Source organism: Colletotrichum graminicola, assembly GCF_000149035.1.
Source record: "Colletotrichum graminicola M1.001 genomic scaffold supercont1.9, whole genome shotgun sequence".
Classification (NCBI taxonomy): Eukaryota; Fungi; Ascomycota; class Sordariomycetes; order Glomerellales; family Glomerellaceae; genus Colletotrichum; species Colletotrichum graminicola.
In genome coordinates, this window is record NW_007361013.1 from 593,046 (window position 1) to 614,175 (window position 21,130).

Below are 21,130 nucleotides of genomic sequence, written 5' to 3' on the forward strand. Positions count from 1 at the left end.
GTTACAGGGGAAGCAATTGTGCAGTCGGATGGCAGGTGCCGCGAGCTACACTACCATCCGGTAAACCAGAACGAATCACATTCAAGGTAGCCAAAAAGAAAACAAAAGAGAGGGAGAGAGTATGGAGTGTTGTGGTGCGTAAAGTAAATGTAACCGATGGAGGCGGACGGATGGCATCGCGACTCGGGGACCAGCCTGTCAGTGTTGTTGTGCGTTGCGGTATGCACAACCAAGGGGGAGAATGAAGAGACGGTCGAACAGAAGTGAACCGTCTCTCTTGACTGATACAGACGAGCAAAAGATATAAGGGGCAATACCAAACGAAGCAAGCATCTCTAGGGTACGCGCCGTACCTAGGGACGTTCACTCACTAGATAGGTACCTACCTACTTTAGGGAACTTTGCTCCGGTGGGCATGGTGGAGAAACGGCAACGCGACGCCTTGTCTTGTCTTAGCCGACCTGGAAGGTTTCTTCGAGCATTTCTAGCATGGGAGAGACGCTAGAGATTGTTGAGTCTGATGGTACAAGCATTCCGTTCTGCTAGACAAGAGTTGGGCACGAGCAAAAATTGACGTCCCACAAGAAGAAGCTTCTGATCAGTTAGTTGTACCGGGTTCGTTCCTAATGCAACGCGACACCGGCCGTCAAATGCCTCTGGACCAGCTTGCATTGGACGCTACTGTATCCGTACCGTACGCCGGCAGGTACCTCCTGCTGCTGGCCGAGTACACGCAGTGCAGGGGTGTGTCAAGTACCTGGTTGGTTATTCATGTTTAGTCATTCATGCCTATGCCTGCCTAGGTAGGTAGGTTTGTCTCGATCAAATCACTGGCACTGATTGCTCTTTCCGCTCTCATCGTTGTACCTCGCCGCCTTCCATGTGTGCAACCGGTTTGAAGAACATGTCTCTTTGCCTTGTCGGCACAAAGCAGAGAAAGAAGCAACGGAATTGTCTGAGGTTAGTCGAGCGGAAAGCCCAAACAACCAAAGCCTGATGGGGTTCGGCACCACAAGAAGCGGGGCACAATGCCGGTACGACACCCTGTCGTCGAGTATCGTGGTGTTTTTATTGTTTTTATATCATTCATTATTCAAAAACTAGAACCGAAATAAAGCATAAACGTAAGAGAAAGAATGTGAGAGAGCTCGGCGCCGGTGGCCCTCCTCAGCATGTCCCGGTTGCGCCAGCCCCTGTCCTTATGCGTTGCATCTACGGAGTACCGAAGTAGGTAGTGTGCTGCGTTATGTGTTTTCTGTGTGCTACCCATGTATACGTAGATGCACTCCAAATCTCCAGCCTGCATCCCCTCCCCTCCCCTCCCCTTCCCTATGCCATTTTGCAACTGTCCCTGCGGTATTTTGTTTGTTGCGCCCACACTAACGCCATCGAGGACGTCTTCATATCTTGGCCCTCGTCACCCACATATTCTAGTCGCGACTGCAACCCCCTTCGACTGTTATTCTGCTACGTACCTAGTTCCCTCGAATCATGATACCAACAAAGTGCTAGCCTCTTTCCACCAATCTTGGTTTCTGTGGCCGTGCTGGATTTGTTGCAGTCCATTCGTCCTGCACTCTTTCCCACACTAGGTAGTGGGTGGGCAGGCATCTGCAATGTACTTTGTATCTCTTCGAACCAAGGAGGGGACTACCATGTAGAGAAAATGGCAAGTGGGGGGCAGCGCGACCTGTACGTACCTACCTACTTCCCTGTAGGTAGGTTGTTTGTTTGACGAGGCACCCCCTTCCATCGCTTCGCAGTCTTTCTCTTTGTGGCTCATCACTTTAGAGGTGGTAGTTTCGCTCCAGTCGCCAAGTTGCTTCAACGGGTCAAAGAAAGGTCTAGTCCACGTTCCAGTGGTGACTGCAGCCACCGGCTGGCTGCCAATAGACTGCCGCGATATCGAGTGCCCGTCAGGCCAACCGACCCTGTGATGGCGGCCTTGCCAAGCGAGCTCCAGAAATAAAGGTTTCTTACGGAATCAATACAATGCCCGCTAAGTGTCATATCGGACCGTCGCCATGGCCTGTTGTCCTGAGTCGTTCGGGACGAATGCAGACGAGCTACCCTGTAAGAGTTACAGCCTTGAGAGCGCCAAGAGGAAATATGAACTCCTGTCCTTTGTTGAGACAAGCGAATCATCAAACAAGCCATGAGGAGTTCCCGAATTCCGTGCATGGGATCCGACGATGAAATCTCGTCACAGAGCTCTCTTCTCTCGAGACAGTTGTGTTTCGACTCGAGCAGCGCGCCATAGGCATACGCGGTCGGCTTACAATACCAGTCCCTTGGCTCAGCAGGCCATTTTGGCGGAACGGGGCCCTGGGCGTCTCTCACCACGCCCGTCATCAACCGCCAGCGCCCCAACCCTCGCAAACACCTCGTCTGGCATCGCGAGGCCCTCCTCCGCCCTAGCCGGCAACCCCCCATTGGCGTCCTAGTCTAGTTTGTCGGACGATACGACTGGCATCACCTAGAGATCATGTATTGGCTGAATTGACCGCGTCGTCAAGGGCCGAGGTTGTCGTGCTGACGGGGGAAGCGGGCGTGTGTCAGCGTCCAGCCGAAGTCGGGATGGTGGACCTGCAGACCCGTGTCGAGGGCTGCGGCGGTCCCCGGGGACGGCGCCAGTCTGGGACCGGCGACCAAGCTTTGGGAAGCAGCGGTTGCGCTTCAACGGGATATGTGGTTTTCAAAATTTCCCGTCTTTTCTATACACTTCTCAAATCTCGTTTCACCGGTCGACTATCAGTGTCATCCCTTCCCCTCTCGTACTCACCAAGGCCAGCACCAGGTCTATGGAGTCCCAAGATACCGCGATCCCCAAAGGCGAAGGTGGTGAAGACGGCCAATCTTCGGATTCGCGGATAGAGAGTTGATACGTCGAGCAACAGGAGGGTTAATGGTAGGTCCAATTGCTACCGTAACAGAGATAGGCTTTTCCAACAACAAAGAAGCACTCCCTCCCTGGACGAGCTTGGCTGGCTAGCGGTTGCATGTGGTACACCCCTGCTGTTCTCTTGGCATGAAAAACCTGCAGTCATCCGCATCTCTTCCTCGTATCGCCAATCGCACCACCAGTGACGCAGGAGTTCTCGTGTCCTGAGGGCATGAGCGGCCCGTTTGACGGCGCTGTGTTAGGCAAGCTGCTTCTGTCTCTCGGGAATTAAGCATGTGCCTGAAGGGACTGAGAGGGGCATGGATGATTGTTGAATGCGACAACTTCATTGCCTGTCCGCTTGAGCTGGGTGATGATATTTGTCAACTCCAGCACGAGAGCGAACATCGCCGAGCGGCCGTTGCTATCGTGGGCTAGAAAGAACCTGGCCGCCGGCAGATACTGAGCCTGAATCCATTTGTCAACGACCAGGTCCTCATCACGGCCGGAATGACATGGCTGGGCAGGTGCGTTGCGTTGCACGGATCCGCGTCCCTGCCACTCAAGAAGACATGCGGCGTACAGCACTGCGTGAGGACAAAGATCGCAGCTGGGTCTCAGATGGATGCTTCCCCCACAGACAGCTGCCCCAGGGATCCCGGGACAAGCTCCTTCCCGATCCAGGAAGTATTACGGAGTACTGGGTCACCTCAATGTACCCACGCATCTACCAGATGGTCCCGTGCAAGTTCCCAAATGTTTCGCAACTTCCCCCAACCATTGATAACCATACCGACTCCGTGCAACCTCCTCATCTCCTGTCGTTCTCCTTCCTCCGCCGGCCGTTTATCCAGAAAACGGACAGTCAGAGTCAGTCTAGTCTGAAGAGCACGCAATGTCTCGGCTTCAGTCACCGCTTCGGCCATGTCAGCTGCGCCACGTGTAACAGGTAGCCATGGTGCCGGCGCGCTTCTGCTGGAGGGGGAGGGGTCTTGAATGCATTCATCGCTCCGTGCGAGCCCGAAATCTCTCAGGTATCCCTCTCCGAGACGGCCAGCCTCCCTCCCCGCCCTCCCTACATCTCAGCCCTACGATACGGAGAAAACAGCGTCAGCGAATGCTCTACCGGTACGTGGCCGGGAAACCATCCATACATCTGCCGTCCATATGCTCTGCGGTTGGGACTCTGGCTGGGGCGGCCTCCTACCCGCGTCCAATAGCACCACTGGAATCTGCGTCAAGTGCGCCGACATATCACCCGCCTTGGCGCCACTGCGCCGCCATCGACCAAGCGGCCACGCTCTGTCTCTAGCTTGGCAGAGGAGCTCAGCATTGCCGACTGCATCGAACCATCCCATCGACCCTCGCTGCATCGACACTCCATCTCTGCACCTTCCTCAGCCCTACCCGATCATGGTCTCTAACACATGATTGGGCACGGGCTAATCAGCAGGACGTCCCATGCTCGCCAACCGGTCGTGACGGACGGACTCCCATGCCACCCAATGAATGGTCCCCCGAAGGACAGCTCCTCCAGGGTCTGAGACGTCAAGTTCCAACTGGTTCTCCCTTTTGATAGGGGTCCGGTTCTATTGGCGCTCCCGCTCCCACGCACGCGCGCACGGCACCGCCTCCACAGACGCCTCTGCCCGCTTCGCTGACATGGGAGGGATGCGAATGCTTAGGCTCCCGACCGCGGACATGCTGCCTGTTCCGGAGTTGCGGTTTGAATCATAGACACTTCGACGCCAGGTTTTAGACCTTTGCGGGCCGGCGTCGTTCGGGCAGTGAGACTTACACGATGATCGGAACGGGTAGTCTGGCAGGTAGCCTCGGTAGCATGCCGACTTCCATGTTACTCCAGATTGCCTACGAATGTAAGGCGTTGGTGCCGTGGCCCCCAACAGCAGTCGGCAGCGGCCAAGACTGCCACGCTTCTGGAATTTGCGCGATCAACATGGCGGCAACATGCGGTGTGTCACCGTCGAGGCCCGACGAAGTTGCATCGACGACATCACCGCGGTTCGACGTCGCACCCCCATCTCTGCACGCCGATGGGTACCGTTTCAAAATATCTCGGGCATGTCCGTTAGCGGTTATCGACGTAGGGCATGCGTGCCTGGGCTCGAGTCCATGCATCAGTCAGTGTCTGCATGATGGCGTATGATGCACAGCAGCCCGCGGCTGTCTCTTCAAGGCCCATCCTCCTGCCAGGTACCGGTAACCCAGCATCGCGAGCTCCGGCCCAGGCTAGACCAAGCAGGCGGGGGCGTGCTGCCTTGCGAGACGCCTCGCCCTAACTGTATTCACTGCGAAATTAGCGCGAGGTGACGGGCCAGTCCAACAGCACGTACCAATGCGCCTAAGCTGCATGTCAGAAAGAAGCGAGGAAATCGCTGGCATCGCCATGGTCCCAAAGTTCCACCTAATGGCAGGCTGTGCTTACGGCCGCCGGTGGGCCATCACGCCGGTGCTATGCCCGTTGGTGACGGTGATAGGGTCCCTCTGACGCAACCCTGATCGGGCCTTTTCGTTCCCCCTCAACACACACACACACACACGCACCGAAACATCTGACTGATGGGCATGTCCATCGTGGAGGAAACCCCACAAGGATAATCGCGCGACGCACGCACTCGTTCCCCTTTCCATCACCACACCGGCGGTTCGTCTCACATCCGGCAGTGCCAGCATGGCTTCTCCGTCCCTTGTCTTACAGGGCCGATTTTCTAAGATCTGTAGAAGGAAGCCGGGTCGAGAGAGGGCCCGGGATCGACTGATCTTGATGACGAACCCCCCCCCCCCCCCCTGTCCGATCCTGCCCACCGTGCCACCATGACGGTGCCAACGCGCAAAGTCCCCCACAGGTGCGACCCAGGCTTCCGGGACGGGTGAGTGGGTCAACCCTCCTCGGCTCCACACAGGCCACTGTTGTATGGGGAAGGAGGGAGAGAGCTGGTCAAAGGCCCCGTGGTCGTCCAGCATCTTAGCGAGGGCCTTTGGCAGCTGGTATCCGGACGGGCTTCTATGACACGATTCCGTGGCTGACCCACTCGCCCAATGGTGCGAAGCCACGGACCACTTGGGCACCTGTGACGGTCGTTGCCTGCTGACCGAGGGTTAATTTTGGTGCTTGGTGCGTCCGAGGGGCTCACCTCCTCGCGCTTCGCGCAGTAACTTGCTGAGTGCGTTTCGGAGGCCGCATCTCGGGATGAACCGGTGCGGTCTATGGACAACTGTTCTTTTGAAAAACTTCTTCGCATGAGGATACACCTCTTGCGCTCGCCAATGTCGATCCAAGGATACATGCGTGCAGTGAGTAAAATGTCAGCCGGGACAGACCTCCCGCCGGCAGCACCCGCGGCAGACTCACAGGCGAACGATTCTAGGGTATCACCTGTCATAGCCGGCACGGACTGGAGCCCTTGGGCGAAGATACGTGTATTGGAATGATTCCGCGCCGCCAACAGCCAGGCTTGGCCATATATAAGAAATTAGAAGATGTATGGTGGGCACTAATATAATGGGCCGATCGTGTGTATGTACAGCTGCTTCCCCTTAGCCTCTCTTTTCCTGGGGCGTTTCCCATAAATATCCCTTGCTTTAAACACAATCGATAGAGTCATGACGCCGGTTCTGCGTGGCCGCCTCAATGCTGTTTCTTCAGGTTCCCGTCAAACCAAAAAAAAAAAAAGCTCGTTCGCCTGCACGCGCACGAACTCTGCAACCCGCCTGGGCGGGTCGTCCCTATTGCTAAAGTTATTCCTTGCGGCTCTTCCGCACGAGCCTCGCGACTATGTGGATCTTGTCAGCTGTTTACACACGGAGTGCGGGGGGGACGGGGGACACGGACCTGGGCCCGTGGTGCCGCAGAGGGCGTCCATGAGACCGTAGACGCCGTAGTTGGGGGCGAGACGCAGGTGGTGGTCGTCGTGGGCGTCGTCGCCCCACAGGAGCTTGACCTGCTCGCCGACGGCGGAGACGAAGGAGAAGGCGAGGGTGGTGGCGAGGTTCATCTCGAGCAGCTTGGCGATGCCGACGACGGGGAAGCCGTAGAGGAACATGAAGTCGGCGACGGACATGTAGCTGATGGTCAGCACGTGGTGGCGGCCGGGATGGCGGATCTCGTGGTGTTTGGCGTGGACGCGCTTGTAGACGCCGGGGGCGTGCCACAGGCGGTGGATGGCGTAGAAGACGGCGTCGCGCAGGAGGAGGCCGACGGCGAGGTCCCGTACGACCTCGGCGGCGGACGGCAGGCTGTACGGCGGGATGAAGGTCCGGGTCAGCATCGACTGGCCGCCCATGGCGACGACAAAAGCGACGTGGGTCAGGGTCGCCACGACGTGGTTCCGGAGGCTCTGCGCCATCATCGCCGGCGTCGTCTCGCTGGCGTACGACGGCCGCAGCTGCTCGAGGACCAGCCCGAAGGCCAGGTACACCAGCTGCACGGACACGCTCCCCATGATCTCGACGTAGCCGGCGGGATACCGCCTCATCAGCGCGTCCATCGCGGGCGACGATCTGGTGGACTCGGCGACGTGAGCGAGCTGAGTAGTGTGAGCGAGGTGATGCGTGTGTGCGTGTGTATGTGTGTGTGTGTGTGTGTGTGTGTGTATAGCAGATGTGGGCTAGGTTATGTGAGCGGGTCTCGAGAGGGACGGGGGGCGGCCGGGTTCAAGTACACAGCTCGACGGACGACGATGGAGCAGCCGGAATACGCCCCCACCCTTGAGATCCTTTTCTGTCAAGCCCTCGTGGCGGGAAGGAGGAGGAGGAGGGAAGGTTGCGACGAACAGGGGACAAAATGGCGCTTGTTTGGTTCGCCCGCAAAACAAAAAAGAAAAAGAAGAGAAAAATCTGCCGGGGTAGGGGGGAGAGTGACCAAACTGGTGGAAAGTGGATGCTTAGAGAACAAGGGAAACCACAGCACGAGCAAGGATGATAGGCGCAAGCCACAAACACCATAGGCGGACAGAAGACAGAAGGACGGGGGGCGTGCGACAGCAAGAAATGGCCAGCCGCTGCTACCTAGCCTATCGTCCAGACGGGGGAGGGGGAGCGAGACAGGTCACGATATTGAGGTCGGAGTGCTGGATGCGGGTGGGAGGTGCTAGTAGGAACTTAAACACCAAAGGAGGTGGGGGGAGCCCGATGCGCTGGCTGCGCCATGAGGTGCCGTCGAAAGGGGGGGGGGGGGGGGGGGTCGTTTTGGCTCTCCCCTTCCCTACCCCTCCCTTTCCCCGAGGCCCGGGGCTTGGATGGAAAGTCGTTCGTTGCCGTGCCGCAGAGCGGACCCGGATGTGGGGGGGCGGGCTCATATCGCGGCCATGCTCCCAGGTATAACCCTGGCGGTGAGGAAGCGTTCTCTTAAGGGGGGGATGGTTTGCTCCCGATAAATTGGTAAACAAGAGGAAACAGGAAGAACAAAAAACCCCGAAAGAAAACAAGAGACAAAAGAGAAAGAGGAAACCAAGATAAGAAAGAGAGAAGAAGAAAAAAACGAATGAGAGAGAGAAATAAGAAGACGGGGTCGCGGGCAAACAAGACGACGACCATTTGCAATCACCTTCTGGCAAACCAAACAACTCGACGAGCAAGCGGCAGGGCACGGAACACCCTCCGACATCTCGCTTAATCGGTCCTCCGGCATGTTTTGGCTTCGGGCATACATCTGGCCTTCTGGCTGAACCGGGGGCCAAGAACCCGTCACGCCGATATTACCTACTACTACTACCTAGGTACCGGTATTCTGGCCCAGTGATTGGACCTGCAAGTCTCGATCATCATGTCGGAGAAGAAGGCCGCGGAGGGGGGCCGCCCGGCTCGCTAGCCTATTGTCGACTCGAACGCAGCGGTTTAGGTCTCCTGACCGGAATTGCCTTGATTGCGCCTATACGCCATTGCACAGCGTAGCATCTGATAGGAGACACGTAGGAAAGCGGTCGGTCGTGTCAAAAAGGGCGTTGCATTCTGCCATCACATCTATTTTACATGAGCGCTACACCGCTACAAAGGAGGCAATTCCTCCCGGCAAATGGGGCACTGCAGCCTGAAACGCATCCACCCCTCCAGGCAGGCGCTGTGGAAGATGTGCCGGCACGGCGTGACCATGTAGTTCCTTCGCGTAAAGACGCCCACGACACCGCCCGCGGCTGGGTCTTCCTCGCCGGCCCGCATGACGGGTACCTCGAGCACCTCGCGGCAGATGGCGCAGTCGATCGCCCGCAGGTTGCTGCCGCTCTTCCTGTCCTCGCCGGATCGGACCCGGTCGAGTGACGGCGAGCCGGGCTCCGACAGCAGCCCGATCGGCAGCCCGCCGGCCTCGACGCCGTCCTCGCGCAGGACGGGGTGGTAATCCCACGCGTCGGGCGTCCAGCTCTTGGGGATGCCGAACCGCGGCCCGAGGACGTACTGGAACGCCAGGACCCAGAGCTGGATCCAGAGCCAGGCGCAGAAGACGAGGAACGCCCGGCGGTCCGTCTCGGCGAAGAGAAAGTTGTTCTCGTACACGTAAAAGTAGGCGAACGGGAGCAGCCGCAGCACCGACTGCCCGATCATAAACTGCCACGTCAGCGCGCGGCGGCAGTTCCGCAGGATGTTGCGGTGGATCTGGGGCACCCAGAACGAGAAGTACACCATGGCCACGCTGTTGACGAACAAGTTGCGCACCCGCGGGTACCACGACGTCGACGCGATCGACACGAGGAGGACAAGGGAGACGATCATGGCGAAGCGGAAGATGACCGCTTGGAAAGTGACCTCGGGCCCCATGCGGTGGCCGCCGCCTGCCCCGGTACCCGCTGTCAGGACCGCCGCAGCGCCGCTCGCGGCGTCCGCTATCTCGGCGTCCATGTCCTGGTCAGAGGGGACGATGACAGGGGGTGACGGCGCTCTCCTGCGGGCCCCGGCGGTGACAGGCTGCGGGAGGGAGTCGGGCTCTGCGGTCGCCGCTGGCGTGGCCGGCGTGCGCGCCGACGTATCGTTGCTGGCGTGCTGCTCTCTCTCGGCCCGCCGCCTGTTCTCGGGTTCCTGCACTTTGTGGATCTCCGCCAGGAAAAAGCCGCCCAGAGACATGGACAGGAAGGCGGCGAAGAGGAGCGACAGGGACTCCAGATACGTAATACTGGCGTCCAGCGCCCACATGGAGGCGGCGGCGAAGATGCCGCCGTCGACCATGACCATCATGCTGATCGTCGAGTAGCTGATGCGACCCATGGTCGACGGCGTCGCAGACTCCTTCATCTGCTGCTTGAGCAGCAGCGCCTGGCTGAGGATCACCACGGCGAAGAGGAGGATCCATATTCTTATCTTGTGGTAGATGATCTCCGTCTTCATGCCCCGCAGATGTTGCCCGTCCATAGGAGCGAAGTCCGGGGGCCCCTTTGTCTCGAGGAAGAAAGCGCAGTCGGGCGACCAGATGATGGCGGAGAGCTGTAGCTCTGGAACCCCACGGATGGGCGCGCCCTCTGGAAACCGGAGCTCCTGCTCAATGTCGCTGATGATTTTTTCCATGCCCTCTCTGGTCGGGCGGAAGCCCTTCATGTTTAAGTAGCTCCTGTCCGGGGGGTGCACCTGGGCATACATGATGTATTCACAGTGCGGCGCCGGGTTTAGGGTGTCTGGCGGGTTGGTCAGATCCGACGTCCACGGCATCACGCCGTCGTTGAACACCTCCTTCTCCTTCCGCCGCAGGACCTCGGCAAGCGTCGCATTGAGGAGCCGCTGGCTCGACTGGAAGAAGTCGGAGCTCGGAGTGAGGTGCGGGAGACCAAAGATGCCGTCAAACTTCTCGCTCGTCGTGGTCAGCAGAATGGCACCTTGGCGCGGCCACTGAACGCCGTGCAGCCGCATCTCCCAGTTGACGCCGCTGCCCTTGACGTCTTCTATGGTGACGGAGGCCTTGGCGCTGCGGACCTTGCCGCCGGATGAGGCGACGCCGTCATCGACGACGCCCTGATATGCTATCTCTCTTCCGTGCCTCCCCGTATCGACGAGGTCCATCAGGATCTTGCCCTCGTCGCCGGTGATGTTCCTTGCCCATTCCGACTGCAAGCCACTCCAATGCAAGCTCGGCGTGATGGTGCTCAGGTTGTAGCTCGTCCATTCCCTCTTAAACATGGCCTCCTTGCGCACCCACGTCCCCTTGACGGCGCCCGTGGCGTTCTGCCAGACGGCCTCGCCCTCGCCAATGTCCCACAGGTTCACGCCCCCGACGGGCGGGATTGCGTTGTGGCTCCACTCCAGGCACCGCTCCCGGAACCGCTCGAGGTCGTCCCACGCGAACCCGTCTTGGGCGCGGAAGCCCGTGAGGTTGAGAGACCTGGGCAGCGGGCCGGTGGACGATCCGTTCTGGCGCGGGGCGAAGTCGCCCCATTTGGAGGTGTTGAGCAGGTCGAGCGCATGTCGGTGCCTCTCTAGACGTTGGACTGCGAGGTCGGAGGCGGAGAAGAGAGACGCGCCGCCGTTGCCCGGTGCGAGGAGGATCCAGAGGATGCCGACGATGGCGAGCCCGAGGACCACGGGGCGCGGGTTTTCGAAAGGGTACGAGGGCATGTTGGGCGGCGTGCCTTGTTGCCGCTTCACCTCGTGGCCATCGTTTTGCTACACTGGCCGGCGGGTTGTCGGTGGTAGTGGGCAAGAGCTTCAGGGGTTCGGAAACTGTTCGTCGTTGTGCTGAGATGCGAATTGTCAGGGTGTCGGGATGAACACTGTTGAGCCAAGGTTATGCTTGAAGACAGCTGATGGCATCGGCTGAGGTTGACTCAAGCTGAAAGCGGACCGTTGGCGGGAGTCGGGTCCGGATTCCGACGCCAGGAGCAATGAATGGTCGGTCTACCTAGGTACCTAGGTTTATTCAGCGTGCGGCTTGGCTCTTGGCGTCCCCTGTTGGCGCATACGCCGCCCCTCTGGTGCTGTACTACCTACCTAATTAGCCCACAGGGGGCGTCTCGCCTGGGAATGTTTGCCGGGCCCAGCTGCGCAAACAACCAGTGCCCCGCCATCGCCTCACTCATTCGCAAAGCAATTACGAGAACACGAGCACGGTAACTCAGCGACATCAAAACCTCTCCAAACTTGACCATTTCTTCGTCAACTCGAACAAACCGCTTAAGATGGCCTCTAACAACCCCGACTCGAGCGCAACCCAATCTGCCGTGAGTGGACCGTGTTCCGCGCACTCATCTCCAAGGCCCCATTTCCCGGGGGGGGGGCTGGCTGACTTTGGACAACGTGTACCTAGGTTTCGGAAGACCCCAAGGCGGACGTCAACGCCGCCGTCGAGGAGCTGCTCAACACCATCTCCAACAAGTTCGCCGGAGTGTCCAGTGAGATTTTCGCAAAGAGTGAGTGAGGCCTACCGGCATAAAACCCGCAAGAGTGACGTCGGGTGGCCGATTTGACATTCATCACAGTGGACGAGATGTCCCGCCGCCTGGACAACCTGGAAGCGGCTCTGTTGGCCAACAAGGACAAGGAGGGCGGCCCGCCCAAGTCGTCTTAGCCGCGGTCTACAGTCACAAGGGGGGTGCGAGGCAATATGACGTTGGCGTTCAGGCTTCCGGAAAGGCATCACTAGAGTTGGACGTGACGGCTGGGTTCGTGAGCAAAACTTTGACTTTTACGTGTTATTGTTATTTCGCCGTCATCGGTCTCCTATGCTACCAAATCATCGACTGGAGCGAAATCCGCTCAGTTGCATTGTGCTTGCTTTTTCAACCTCCTAAATCTTCCGATACCTAAAGTTCAAGATGCGTCTGAAAAAAAAAAAAAAAGGTTGGTCGGATCCCTTACAACTCCTCCTTCTCGCCAGCGACCTTCTCCTCGACCTTCTGGAGGAACTTGCGGAGGATGTTGGTCTTGCTGGTGATCTCATCGCGCTTGGCGGGGGCAAGGCCACCCTTGGAGAGGATGCCCTCCAGGCGGGCAACCTCCTTCAAAGCGTAGCCGTCGCTCTTGTTGAGCTTGTCGAAGACGCGGACGTAGTACTCGGCGTACTTGTACTGGGCCTTGTCCTTGAGGGTCTCGGCCTCCTTCTTGGCCTCGGCGGCAGCCTCGGAGAGGCTGGTGCCTCCGGTGTACTTGGCGACAATCTTGTCGAGGGCGGCAATGGTGCCAGCGACAGCGTTGAGGGCACCGCCGGGGGTGCGGTTGGTGCCGGCCTTCTGGTTGACGAACTCGATGAAGTCGGCCTCGCTGCGGCCACCGGTGTAAAGCTCGCCCTCCTTCGAGCCCTTGGGGAAGAACTTGATCGTCGGGTAGGAAGTGACGCCCTCAGCAGCGGCGGTACCCTTGCTATTCTCGGCCTCGGCGTCGATCTTGGCGATCACAACGCCATCGTCGAGAGAGAAGTCCTGAGCAACGGTCTCCCAGACGGGAGCGAGGGACTTGCAGTCTGTTGGATAGTAAGTCAGCATTGCCGGTGGCAAGAGAAGCACGGGATAGAGAGTCGAGACGTACGTCCGCACCAAGGAGCAGTGAATGCAACAAGGACGTCCTTGTCACTTCCAACGGTGGTCTTAAAGGTCTCGTCGGAGAGCATGTTGACAGCGCTGGGCGGTGTGTACTTCTTGCGGGGCTTGACGCTGGTCTTCTCCGTGATGAAAGCGGTCAGGGAATCGAGATCGCGACCTCCCTTGTATTCGGCGGGCTTGTCGCTCTTGCCGTCGAACCACTTGAGAGTAGGGAATCCCTGGATGCCGAACCTCTTGCCCAGGTCGCGCTCAGCGTCGGCGTCCACCTTGGCGATCTGGACGTCTTTGGAAGACTCAAAAGCGGTAGCAAGCTCCTCGTAGACGGGAGCGAGGTTCTTGCAGTGGCCACACCAAGGGGCGAAGAACTCGACGAGAGTGGGCTTGCCGGACTTGAGGACGACGTCGTCAAAGTTGGAGGGGATGAGGTCAAGCACGGCAGACTTGGCGGCAACGGTAGCTGCCAGGGCGCCGAGCACGAAGCTCTTGAGGACAACCATTGTTGCTTTGGATGGCTTGATTGGGGTGAAAAACTTGAACGATGCGATACCTGATCGACGTGAGATGGTAGCAACTGCCGGAGATAGATACAGCAGTTGAGAGGAGTGGTGTTGTAAGCTGGTGCTTTGAAATCAGCCTTTTGGGGGTGCTCGATAAAAGAAGCCACTTTGCAGGCGAACGTCACAGGAGCTCGGCCCCTTGTTCTCCATGTCCTTATCGCTAGTGCTGACCTTATCGCGAGACCCAACGCCAGCAGGCTCAACTTTCCTCCGTTAGTCGACACCGCACGGGCCTCCTATCTGCTCCTTCCTCGGCTGGGGCTGCCAGACCCTGTCCAATGAGAACCCACTGCGAAAGTCCGCCCACAAACCTAGGAAATTTTTACTTAGCGATCGAAAAGCCTAACCATCCAGACATCCCATCTCGAGTTTCTCGCCGACCAACCTCTCGCCCACAACGCCGGTTACCATTGCACCGCCTCCTCAGCGTCTCGACAACATCAGCAAAAATGTCGCATGAAAGTGTCTGGAACTCTCGTCCTCGGACGTACGGCAAGGGCTCTCGCAGCTGGTACAGATATCCCGTTTTCCCCCGTTCGATTTGGGTCTCTGGTGAAAGGAACATGGAGAGCCAGGAGGACGGTCCAAAAGCCAGGACGAAGTGCTGACGTTTACCCTTTTTTTCTCTTCATAGCCGTGTCTGCAAGCACACCGCCGGTCTCATCCGCAAGTACGACCTCAACCTGTGCCGTCAGTGCTTCCGTGAGAAGGCCAAGGACATCGGCTTCAACAAGGTATGCGAATATCTTCCTAGGTGCCAGACGGACTGGACAAACGTGATGGGGACGCGATCGCTAACCGGGGGCGCGCCAATCAGTTCCGCTAAACGTCGAGATACGAGACCATGGATGGGACTTGACGGTGGTCGGGCGTGAAGGCCCGTGGAAAAATGCATTCGGACAGAGGGAGGCTTCCAAGGGCATGGAGTTCTTATGGCTGGCTTAACGGAAGAGTATGCAACTCCGTCGGACATCCACTGAGGATAGACGAATACCACGACATTGAACCTTAGCAACCATGCTGCTCGGGGCCTCCAGAAACCAAGCCAAGACTGAGCTGCGCGTGATGGCGCGACGTACTTTAGATGATGAGACCGCGCGACGCATGGTGCCCACAAGCTAGGTACGGCCCTGCAAGTTCTGGGGATGCAATGATGACTCGAGGTTCATTCAAGTAAAAAGATGGTCAACTACAACGATCGGAAACGTGAGAATTGGCTCTTCGTGTGGCACAGAGCACGGGTTGCTGTTCTATTGTCCATCGTCTTCTATAAAAGTACATGATTCAAGACAAAGGGGTGAAGTAGAGCGGAGATCTTTGAGCCCAAGACCCGACAATATACACGAGCGCGAGGGCTCAAAGCGGAAAACTCTGGGTCGGTTGTACATGAAATCGTCAAACAGCCCAACTCCTTTTTTGTGTTTTGTACAATCCCAAATTTTCCCCATCATCCAGATCCCGGTGTTTCGTTCTTGCTTCATCTCAGGCGTGTGCTGGGTGCCAATTCAGGGTATCGAGTGAAATTCGTCCCGGATGTGATCCGCTTATTTCAGGATGCGGGTGATGAGACCAGTGGCGACGGTGCGACCGCCCTCACGGACGTTGAAGCGCTGGCCGACTTCAATAGCACTGGGGTGGTGCAGGGTAGCGACCATCTCGACGTTGTCACCGGGCATGACCATCTTGCTCTTGGCGTCCTCGGTGCCCTCGGGGAAGGTGAGGGTGACGGACTCGTCGGCGGTGCGGAGGTACATCTGGGGCTTGTAGTTCTCGTGGAAGCCGGTGTGGCGGCCACCCTCGTCCTTGGACAGGACGTAGAGGGAGACGAGGAAGCTGGAGTGGGCCTTGACGGTGCCGGGCTTGCAGACAACCATGCCGCGGCGGATGTCCTCACGCTTGACACCACGGAGGAGGAGACCCGAGTTGTCACCGGCGCGGGACTCGTCGCACGACTTCTTGAAGGTCTCGATGTCGGTGACCTTGGACTTGATGATCTCGTCGCCCTTGCCGACAATCTCAACCTCGGAGTCCTTCTTCAGGAGACCACGCTCGACGCGACCACTGACGACAGTACCACGGCCGGAGATGGAGAAGACGTCCTCGACGGACATGAGGAAGGGCTTCTCGAGGTCACGGGTAGGAGTGGGGATCCACTCGTCAACGGCCTTGAGGAGCTCGTCGATCTTGTCGTTGCCGATCTCGTTCCTCTGGTTGTTAAGGGCCATGAGGGCGGAACCCATGATGACGGGGGTCTCGTCACCCTCGAAGCCGTAGGTGCTCAGGAGCTCACGCATCTCCATCTCGACGAGCTCCAACATCTCGGGGTCGTCGATGGCGTCGACCTTGTTGACGAAGACGACGATCTTCTGAACACCGACCTGGCGGGCGAGAAGCAAGTGCTCACGGGTCTGGGGCATCTGACCGTCGGAGGCGGCGACGACGATAATGGCACCATCCATGTTGGCGGCACCGGTAATCATGTTCTTGATGTAATCGGCGTGACCGGGGCAGTCGACGTGGGAGTAGTGGCGGTTTTCGGTCGCGTACTCGATGTGGGCAGTGGAGATGGTGATACCACGCTTGCGCTCCTCAGGGGCCTTGTCAATGGAACCATAGTCGAGGAAGTTGGCGAGTCCCTTCTCGGCTTGCCTCTTGGTGATGGCGGCGGAGAGAGTGGTCTGGGGGCCTGGGTCAGCTTTTATCGCGCAACGGGACGGATGCAAAACTCGTCATGTACCTTTCCGTGATCGACGTGGCCAATGGTACCTGCACAGCAACTCTGGTTAGCCACGTCATGCAAAGTAGGTCACCAGCAAGTACACGTACCAATGTTGACGTGAGGCTTTGTCCGCTCGTAGACGGCGTATGTGCGGTAGATGTTGAGCATGGGGGAGACGTTCTGCCTCTTCAGGGCGGCCTGAAGGGGGCTAACATTGCCCTGGCGCAGCGAGGCGCGCGCCGTCCTGAGGAACGGCGCAACAGATCTGAGGGAGGCAGACATTGCGAGGGTGCTGAATATTAAATAGTAAAGTAGAATGAGACAAGAATGAACAGAGAGGAGATGGACGATGGGGTGCTCGTTGTCGACAACGGCTGCGGTGACTGGTTGGTAGGTTTATTGGTGGAGGGTGAGGTTCGTATCGTCTGATGGGAGCCAGAGTCCTCGAAATTTTTTGCTGCCGGGAGTTTCCTTTTGGTCCAAGCAAGACGGGGAGCTGCTGGAGCTCTTGCGTCCATTGGCAGGGCGGCCCATCCATACTATTGCCGGACCCACCACGCGAATCATCCACGTGACGTCGCGCTTCCTCTCTTGACAGTGCTAATTCGCGTTAGAGTACTCGATCAGGCACCGTCTCGTCTCTCTCGGCTTCAAAAGCCAAGATGGAGACGATATCGGATCCGCAAGATCTACCACCAGACCCACGTCTCCCTGGCCGACAGCCCCGATACTCACGCGATAACATTGTCAACTCGCTGGCGTCTTTTTATCAGAGTCTGCCTCATGTTGACCCATCTCTGGTGCGTCGCGCTCCGCCGGGCTGACCAGATATCACCGTTGCATCGCTCGCGGCAGCTGGGATGCGGTCTTTGCCTAAACGCGCCCTCGACTTGATCAGATACTTGCCGTATATCGGCGGTAAACCTGTTTGGATCACGCCTGAGACGTTTTCGATTTCTCGTGAGCAACTGTCGTCCGCACACTCATCGAGATGTGTCTCTGGGGTATGTCAGTCCCATTCGTCCTGCCTCATGCAGGGTAAGAACCAGACGGCCATGTGTTCCAGGCCAGGGCCAATTACAACAAGGTCGGCTGGCTTCCGATGATACCTCAGGAGAAACCTGTTGCTATCGACGCTGTGTGGCAACTTCGCCGATCTGCACCAACTCACCGGGGCCTCAGTCTCAACAAGAAAGTCTCAACAAGAACGTTCTGAGTGGTGCGCTCCTCCACTATCCGAGTCTGCTGGAAGTGAGACTTAACAGGTCCACCAGCATCAAGGTGCTCCTTGATCTTTAAGCCATCAGCGAAGTTGATGCGGCTAGCGGGCACAAAGTGGTCTAGACCAGGCACAATCTGCGAGCCGTCCGTTGCATTAGTCGCCATGTTGTGGTTGACAAGAATGGCGTTAGCACTAGCTGCGGCTGCATATCTGGGGCACTGGCTAAGATTTGGGGTGACAGCGGTTGGACTCTACTGGCAAGAGTACCTCCAGTCTCGCATCGGAAGCGTTCAACAAACTCTATTTTGTTTTAAACATCCGAAGCCTTATAGCTTTTAGCGTCACGTAACCCCCTTAGGACCAAGAGCATCCTTAGTAGTAATACCTTCTCTACTATTAGAGACAGCGGCCAGGCGGAGTCACCGTCTCGCTGCTTCAAGTCTGAAGGGTTCTGAGAGCCTCGGACAACAAACGTCACCTACCAAAGATGACGTTGACAAGTCTGGATCCAAGAAACGAGACGGAGAGAAGATGCGCCGTCGGAGCTTCAAAGATGGCATCTTGACCTGTCGTCTACTCGAGTAGAGTGCAATCGTCGAGTACCCAAGTGCAGGACGATAAGACAGGAAGGGACTCGCAGTGCCGTCGCGACAAACGCAACAGCAAACGGGCCTTTCTCCTTTACGTGACAATAGCGGTGATGACGATGGTCATGGCGACGACGATAGAGTACGGTTAGATCGGCGTAGGCGAAATAGTATATCATCGACGTATATAACCACTTTTGTCAGCTTCGCCACGCAGCCACAAATGTCGAAGTAAGCCGGAGTATTTAGCAGTGCGTCAAAGCCATCCTCCTCGGGGGTGCCTCCGTTTCTGTGACTGACAATTTCGGGCCTGTTGGATTATTTGCTCCACTTTGCCCACTGCGACATGCTGCCAAGAAAGGCAAAGAAAGATCACCTCTTGAATGGAGCAAAGGTGGAAGATTCCGGCCCCTTTCCGCGAGGCACGCGCCAGTGTAGGCTCCCCGGAGACCGTTAGCGGGCTCGCATTTTGCAGGGTGTTCATGGTCGGACGGTTGAAGGTTCTCGGTGTGATTTGACGGCCAGCTTTCCGACAATGGGGTTGCTGTTGACGGAAATTAAGACTGAGACTATCAAGCAGTGGCTGTGGTATGGATGGCTTTTATGAAGCTATGCCTGTAAGTCGTAAGGTATGTAAGGCTTTAATGATTAAATGTAGTCATTTTTCAAGCGAGGCCTTGGCGGGAGCAAGCCAAAAGGTATTATCTTCGGATCTAATACGAAGCCGATTACTGAATCAGGCTAATAGTGCGGCAACTTCGACCTCGAACACAAAAGGTCCCCCGCAAGGTTATTGCTGTAGATGCCTCGTCGGTTATGCCGTGGAAACGCTACACGGTGCACCTCGGGTACCTCATCCTCAAGCGACTGTGCCACGCTCGTCCCTTCCATCGGCCCACACGAACTGCCCCGTGCCGGCGAGTTGAGCCGGGTTGCCACGCCCGGCTGGGTCCTTCCGACGCAGCCCGATGACCAAGCCATCAATGGCCTTCCGATGGCGAAGCCGCAAAGGAACCGCCATGGTACGACACGCCCAAAAGGCAAAGACCGAGGGGATGGAGGCGAAGAGTTTGATTGGCCGACGGACAAGGGAGCAGTGTCAAGACACCGAAAAGAAAACGACGCCTCGGTTCTCCCTTGTCGGTCCCGGGTAGAAAGGGGGCCTAGACGTGGCGTAGGTATGGGCTAGCTACCTCGTCTGGCTCAAAAGATGCTGCCCGCCCGGACCGGTCGCGACGCTTCCCCGCGTTAGGTTCGGACTCGCGGTTGTGCAAAGCCTCCATCTCTTCATGCCCTCCTCCGGGTATCTCTCATCTCGTTGCATCGCCCGCGACTTTTTCGCAACGTCCGTCTGCCGCCTCGCTTCACTCGTCGCCCCCGTCGGACCCGGACCCGGACTCGTCGTCCTCGCCCTCGCCGTCCCCCTTTTTCCCTTCCTTGGCCTTGGCCCGCTTCCGCAGCTTCTTCAGCCGGTTGAGCCGCTTCTTCTTTTCCTTGAGCGCCTCCTCCTTGCTCATCTTGGCCTTCTCCTGCTCCTCGGCCTTCTTCTTCCTCTCGCGCTCCCGGAGCCGTAGCGCGACACGCTTCTTCTTCCCTGGCCGCCTCCTCCGCGCCGCCGCCGTCTCCTCCTCTCCCGCCGCCGCCGCCGCCGCCGTCCCCGAAGCGCCGGGGACCCGCGTCACCCGCCACGGCATCTCCATCCCCCACCACCGCTGCCGCGCGCGCGCGAGCACCTCGTCGCCCGACACCGCCGCGAACGCCATCTCCGCCCTGGCCTCGGGCGTCGGCTCGCCCGCGATGTAGTACGACAGCGGCCGCCCGCGCAGCATGGCGCCGTCGCCCAACAGCGCGCGCTCGTCCTCGTCGACCAGCGCGATCTTGGTCGCCGGGTCCGTCGTCGTGAACAGCCGGAACTCGAACTCTTCCGGGCCGTCGTCATGCTGGGTGTCGCGGCCCGGGTCTTCAGCCATCACCGCGTCCTCCTCCGCGGCGGCCATGGCAGGCGCCTGGTCGATGCCGCTCAGGTCAAGCATCCCCGCCATGCGGGCGTGGAGCTTGGCCAGGAGCTCCGCATCCTGCTGCTCGTCATGGCCCGATGCCTCGTCCTCGGAGGAGTCATCGAGGTCCTCTCGCCGGACTCTGTCGTGCGTAGGTACCCAGGTCAGCATTTGCGGCGTATGGCGGGCCGTCGTCAGAGCGGTGTGTCTCACCTCTTGGCGTCCGGGAGCTCGAACATGGCTGGTGCTGCGTGCAGGAAGTGCCCGCTTTGTTGAGTTGCTGGGAGTTGCTTTCGGTTGTCGATAGGGAAAGATAGAGAGAGAGAGAGAGAGGAGAATGTGTCCGGGGGGTGCCGGTTGCCGCAAGTCCCCGGTGCAAAGTTCCGTACTATCAGCAATTGGCGACAACAGCCGTGCGCTGAGGAGTTTCCCTTTTTTTTTTTTTGGGTGGAGCGGGTGCGGCTAAACCGTGGTGGTGATGGGGCGAGAGCGTGAGCCTTATCTTATCGCCTTTGGGCGCAGATACATACCTGAGGCAGGCAGTTCGACACCAAAACGAAATGTCACTTCACAGCAGCACCTATTCCTACGTAATACTCCGTACGCTTCCCTGACTAAAACTTTACAAATGACGGGCGCCTTTACGGCCGGAACGACGAGCACGCAGACGTCTGCAGACGCACTCATTTACCAAA

General features: G+C 58.1%; 9 protein-coding genes across 9 annotated transcripts; 2 read left to right on the forward strand and 7 right to left on the reverse strand.

The window, feature by feature from the left end:
- Window positions 1–6,640: 6,640 nt before the first annotated feature.
- Window positions 6,641–7,389, reverse strand: GLRG_03154 (fatty acid hydroxylase superfamily protein; the record flags this gene model as incomplete). Its single annotated transcript, XM_008093839.1, has 2 exons — window positions 6,641–6,675; window positions 6,735–7,389. 2 exons carry the CDS (start codon window positions 7,387–7,389, stop codon window positions 6,641–6,643), a joined length of 690 nt encoding a protein of 229 aa, XP_008092030.1.
- A 1,498-nt stretch (window positions 7,390–8,887) lies between these two features.
- GLRG_03155 (uncharacterized protein) lies at window positions 8,888–11,434 on the reverse strand (the record flags this gene model as incomplete). Its single annotated transcript, XM_008093840.1, has 1 exon — window positions 8,888–11,434. One exon carries the CDS (start codon window positions 11,432–11,434, stop codon window positions 8,888–8,890), a length of 2,547 nt encoding a protein of 848 aa, XP_008092031.1.
- A 560-nt stretch (window positions 11,435–11,994) lies between these two features.
- GLRG_03156 (heat shock factor binding protein 1) lies at window positions 11,995–12,383 on the forward strand (the record flags this gene model as incomplete). The annotated part of the gene is made up of 3 exons (XM_008093841.1): window positions 11,995–12,036; window positions 12,123–12,225; window positions 12,295–12,383. 3 exons carry the CDS (start codon window positions 11,995–11,997, stop codon window positions 12,381–12,383), a joined length of 234 nt encoding a protein of 77 aa, XP_008092032.1.
- Window positions 12,384–12,669: 286 nt separating this feature from the next.
- GLRG_03157 (uncharacterized protein) lies at window positions 12,670–13,850 on the reverse strand (the record flags this gene model as incomplete). The annotated part of the gene is made up of 2 exons (XM_008093842.1): window positions 12,670–13,274; window positions 13,340–13,850. The coding sequence occupies 2 exons, from the start codon at window positions 13,848–13,850 to the stop codon at window positions 12,670–12,672; spliced, it is 1,116 nt and encodes a 371-aa protein (XP_008092033.1).
- A 509-nt stretch (window positions 13,851–14,359) lies between these two features.
- GLRG_03158 (ribosomal protein S14p/S29e) lies at window positions 14,360–14,736 on the forward strand (the record flags this gene model as incomplete). Its single annotated transcript, XM_008093843.1, has 3 exons — window positions 14,360–14,421; window positions 14,545–14,644; window positions 14,728–14,736. The coding sequence occupies 3 exons, from the start codon at window positions 14,360–14,362 to the stop codon at window positions 14,734–14,736; spliced, it is 171 nt and encodes a 56-aa protein (XP_008092034.1).
- A 424-nt stretch (window positions 14,737–15,160) lies between these two features.
- On the reverse strand, window positions 15,161–15,391 carry GLRG_03159 (uncharacterized protein; the record flags this gene model as incomplete). The annotated part of the gene is made up of 1 exon (XM_008093844.1): window positions 15,161–15,391. The coding sequence occupies one exon, from the start codon at window positions 15,389–15,391 to the stop codon at window positions 15,161–15,163; it is 231 nt and encodes a 76-aa protein (XP_008092035.1).
- A 63-nt stretch (window positions 15,392–15,454) lies between these two features.
- GLRG_03160 (translation elongation factor Tu) lies at window positions 15,455–16,911 on the reverse strand (the record flags this gene model as incomplete). The annotated part of the gene is made up of 3 exons (XM_008093845.1): window positions 15,455–16,588; window positions 16,648–16,676; window positions 16,737–16,911. The coding sequence occupies 3 exons, from the start codon at window positions 16,909–16,911 to the stop codon at window positions 15,455–15,457; spliced, it is 1,338 nt and encodes a 445-aa protein (XP_008092036.1).
- An 885-nt stretch (window positions 16,912–17,796) lies between these two features.
- GLRG_03161 (uncharacterized protein) lies at window positions 17,797–18,015 on the reverse strand (the record flags this gene model as incomplete). The annotated part of the gene is made up of 1 exon (XM_008093846.1): window positions 17,797–18,015. One exon carries the CDS (start codon window positions 18,013–18,015, stop codon window positions 17,797–17,799), a length of 219 nt encoding a protein of 72 aa, XP_008092037.1.
- A 1,787-nt stretch (window positions 18,016–19,802) lies between these two features.
- GLRG_03162 (uncharacterized protein) lies at window positions 19,803–20,606 on the reverse strand (the record flags this gene model as incomplete). The annotated part of the gene is made up of 1 exon (XM_008093847.1): window positions 19,803–20,606. The coding sequence occupies one exon, from the start codon at window positions 20,604–20,606 to the stop codon at window positions 19,803–19,805; it is 804 nt and encodes a 267-aa protein (XP_008092038.1).
- Between the last annotated feature and the right edge of the window lie 524 nt (window positions 20,607–21,130).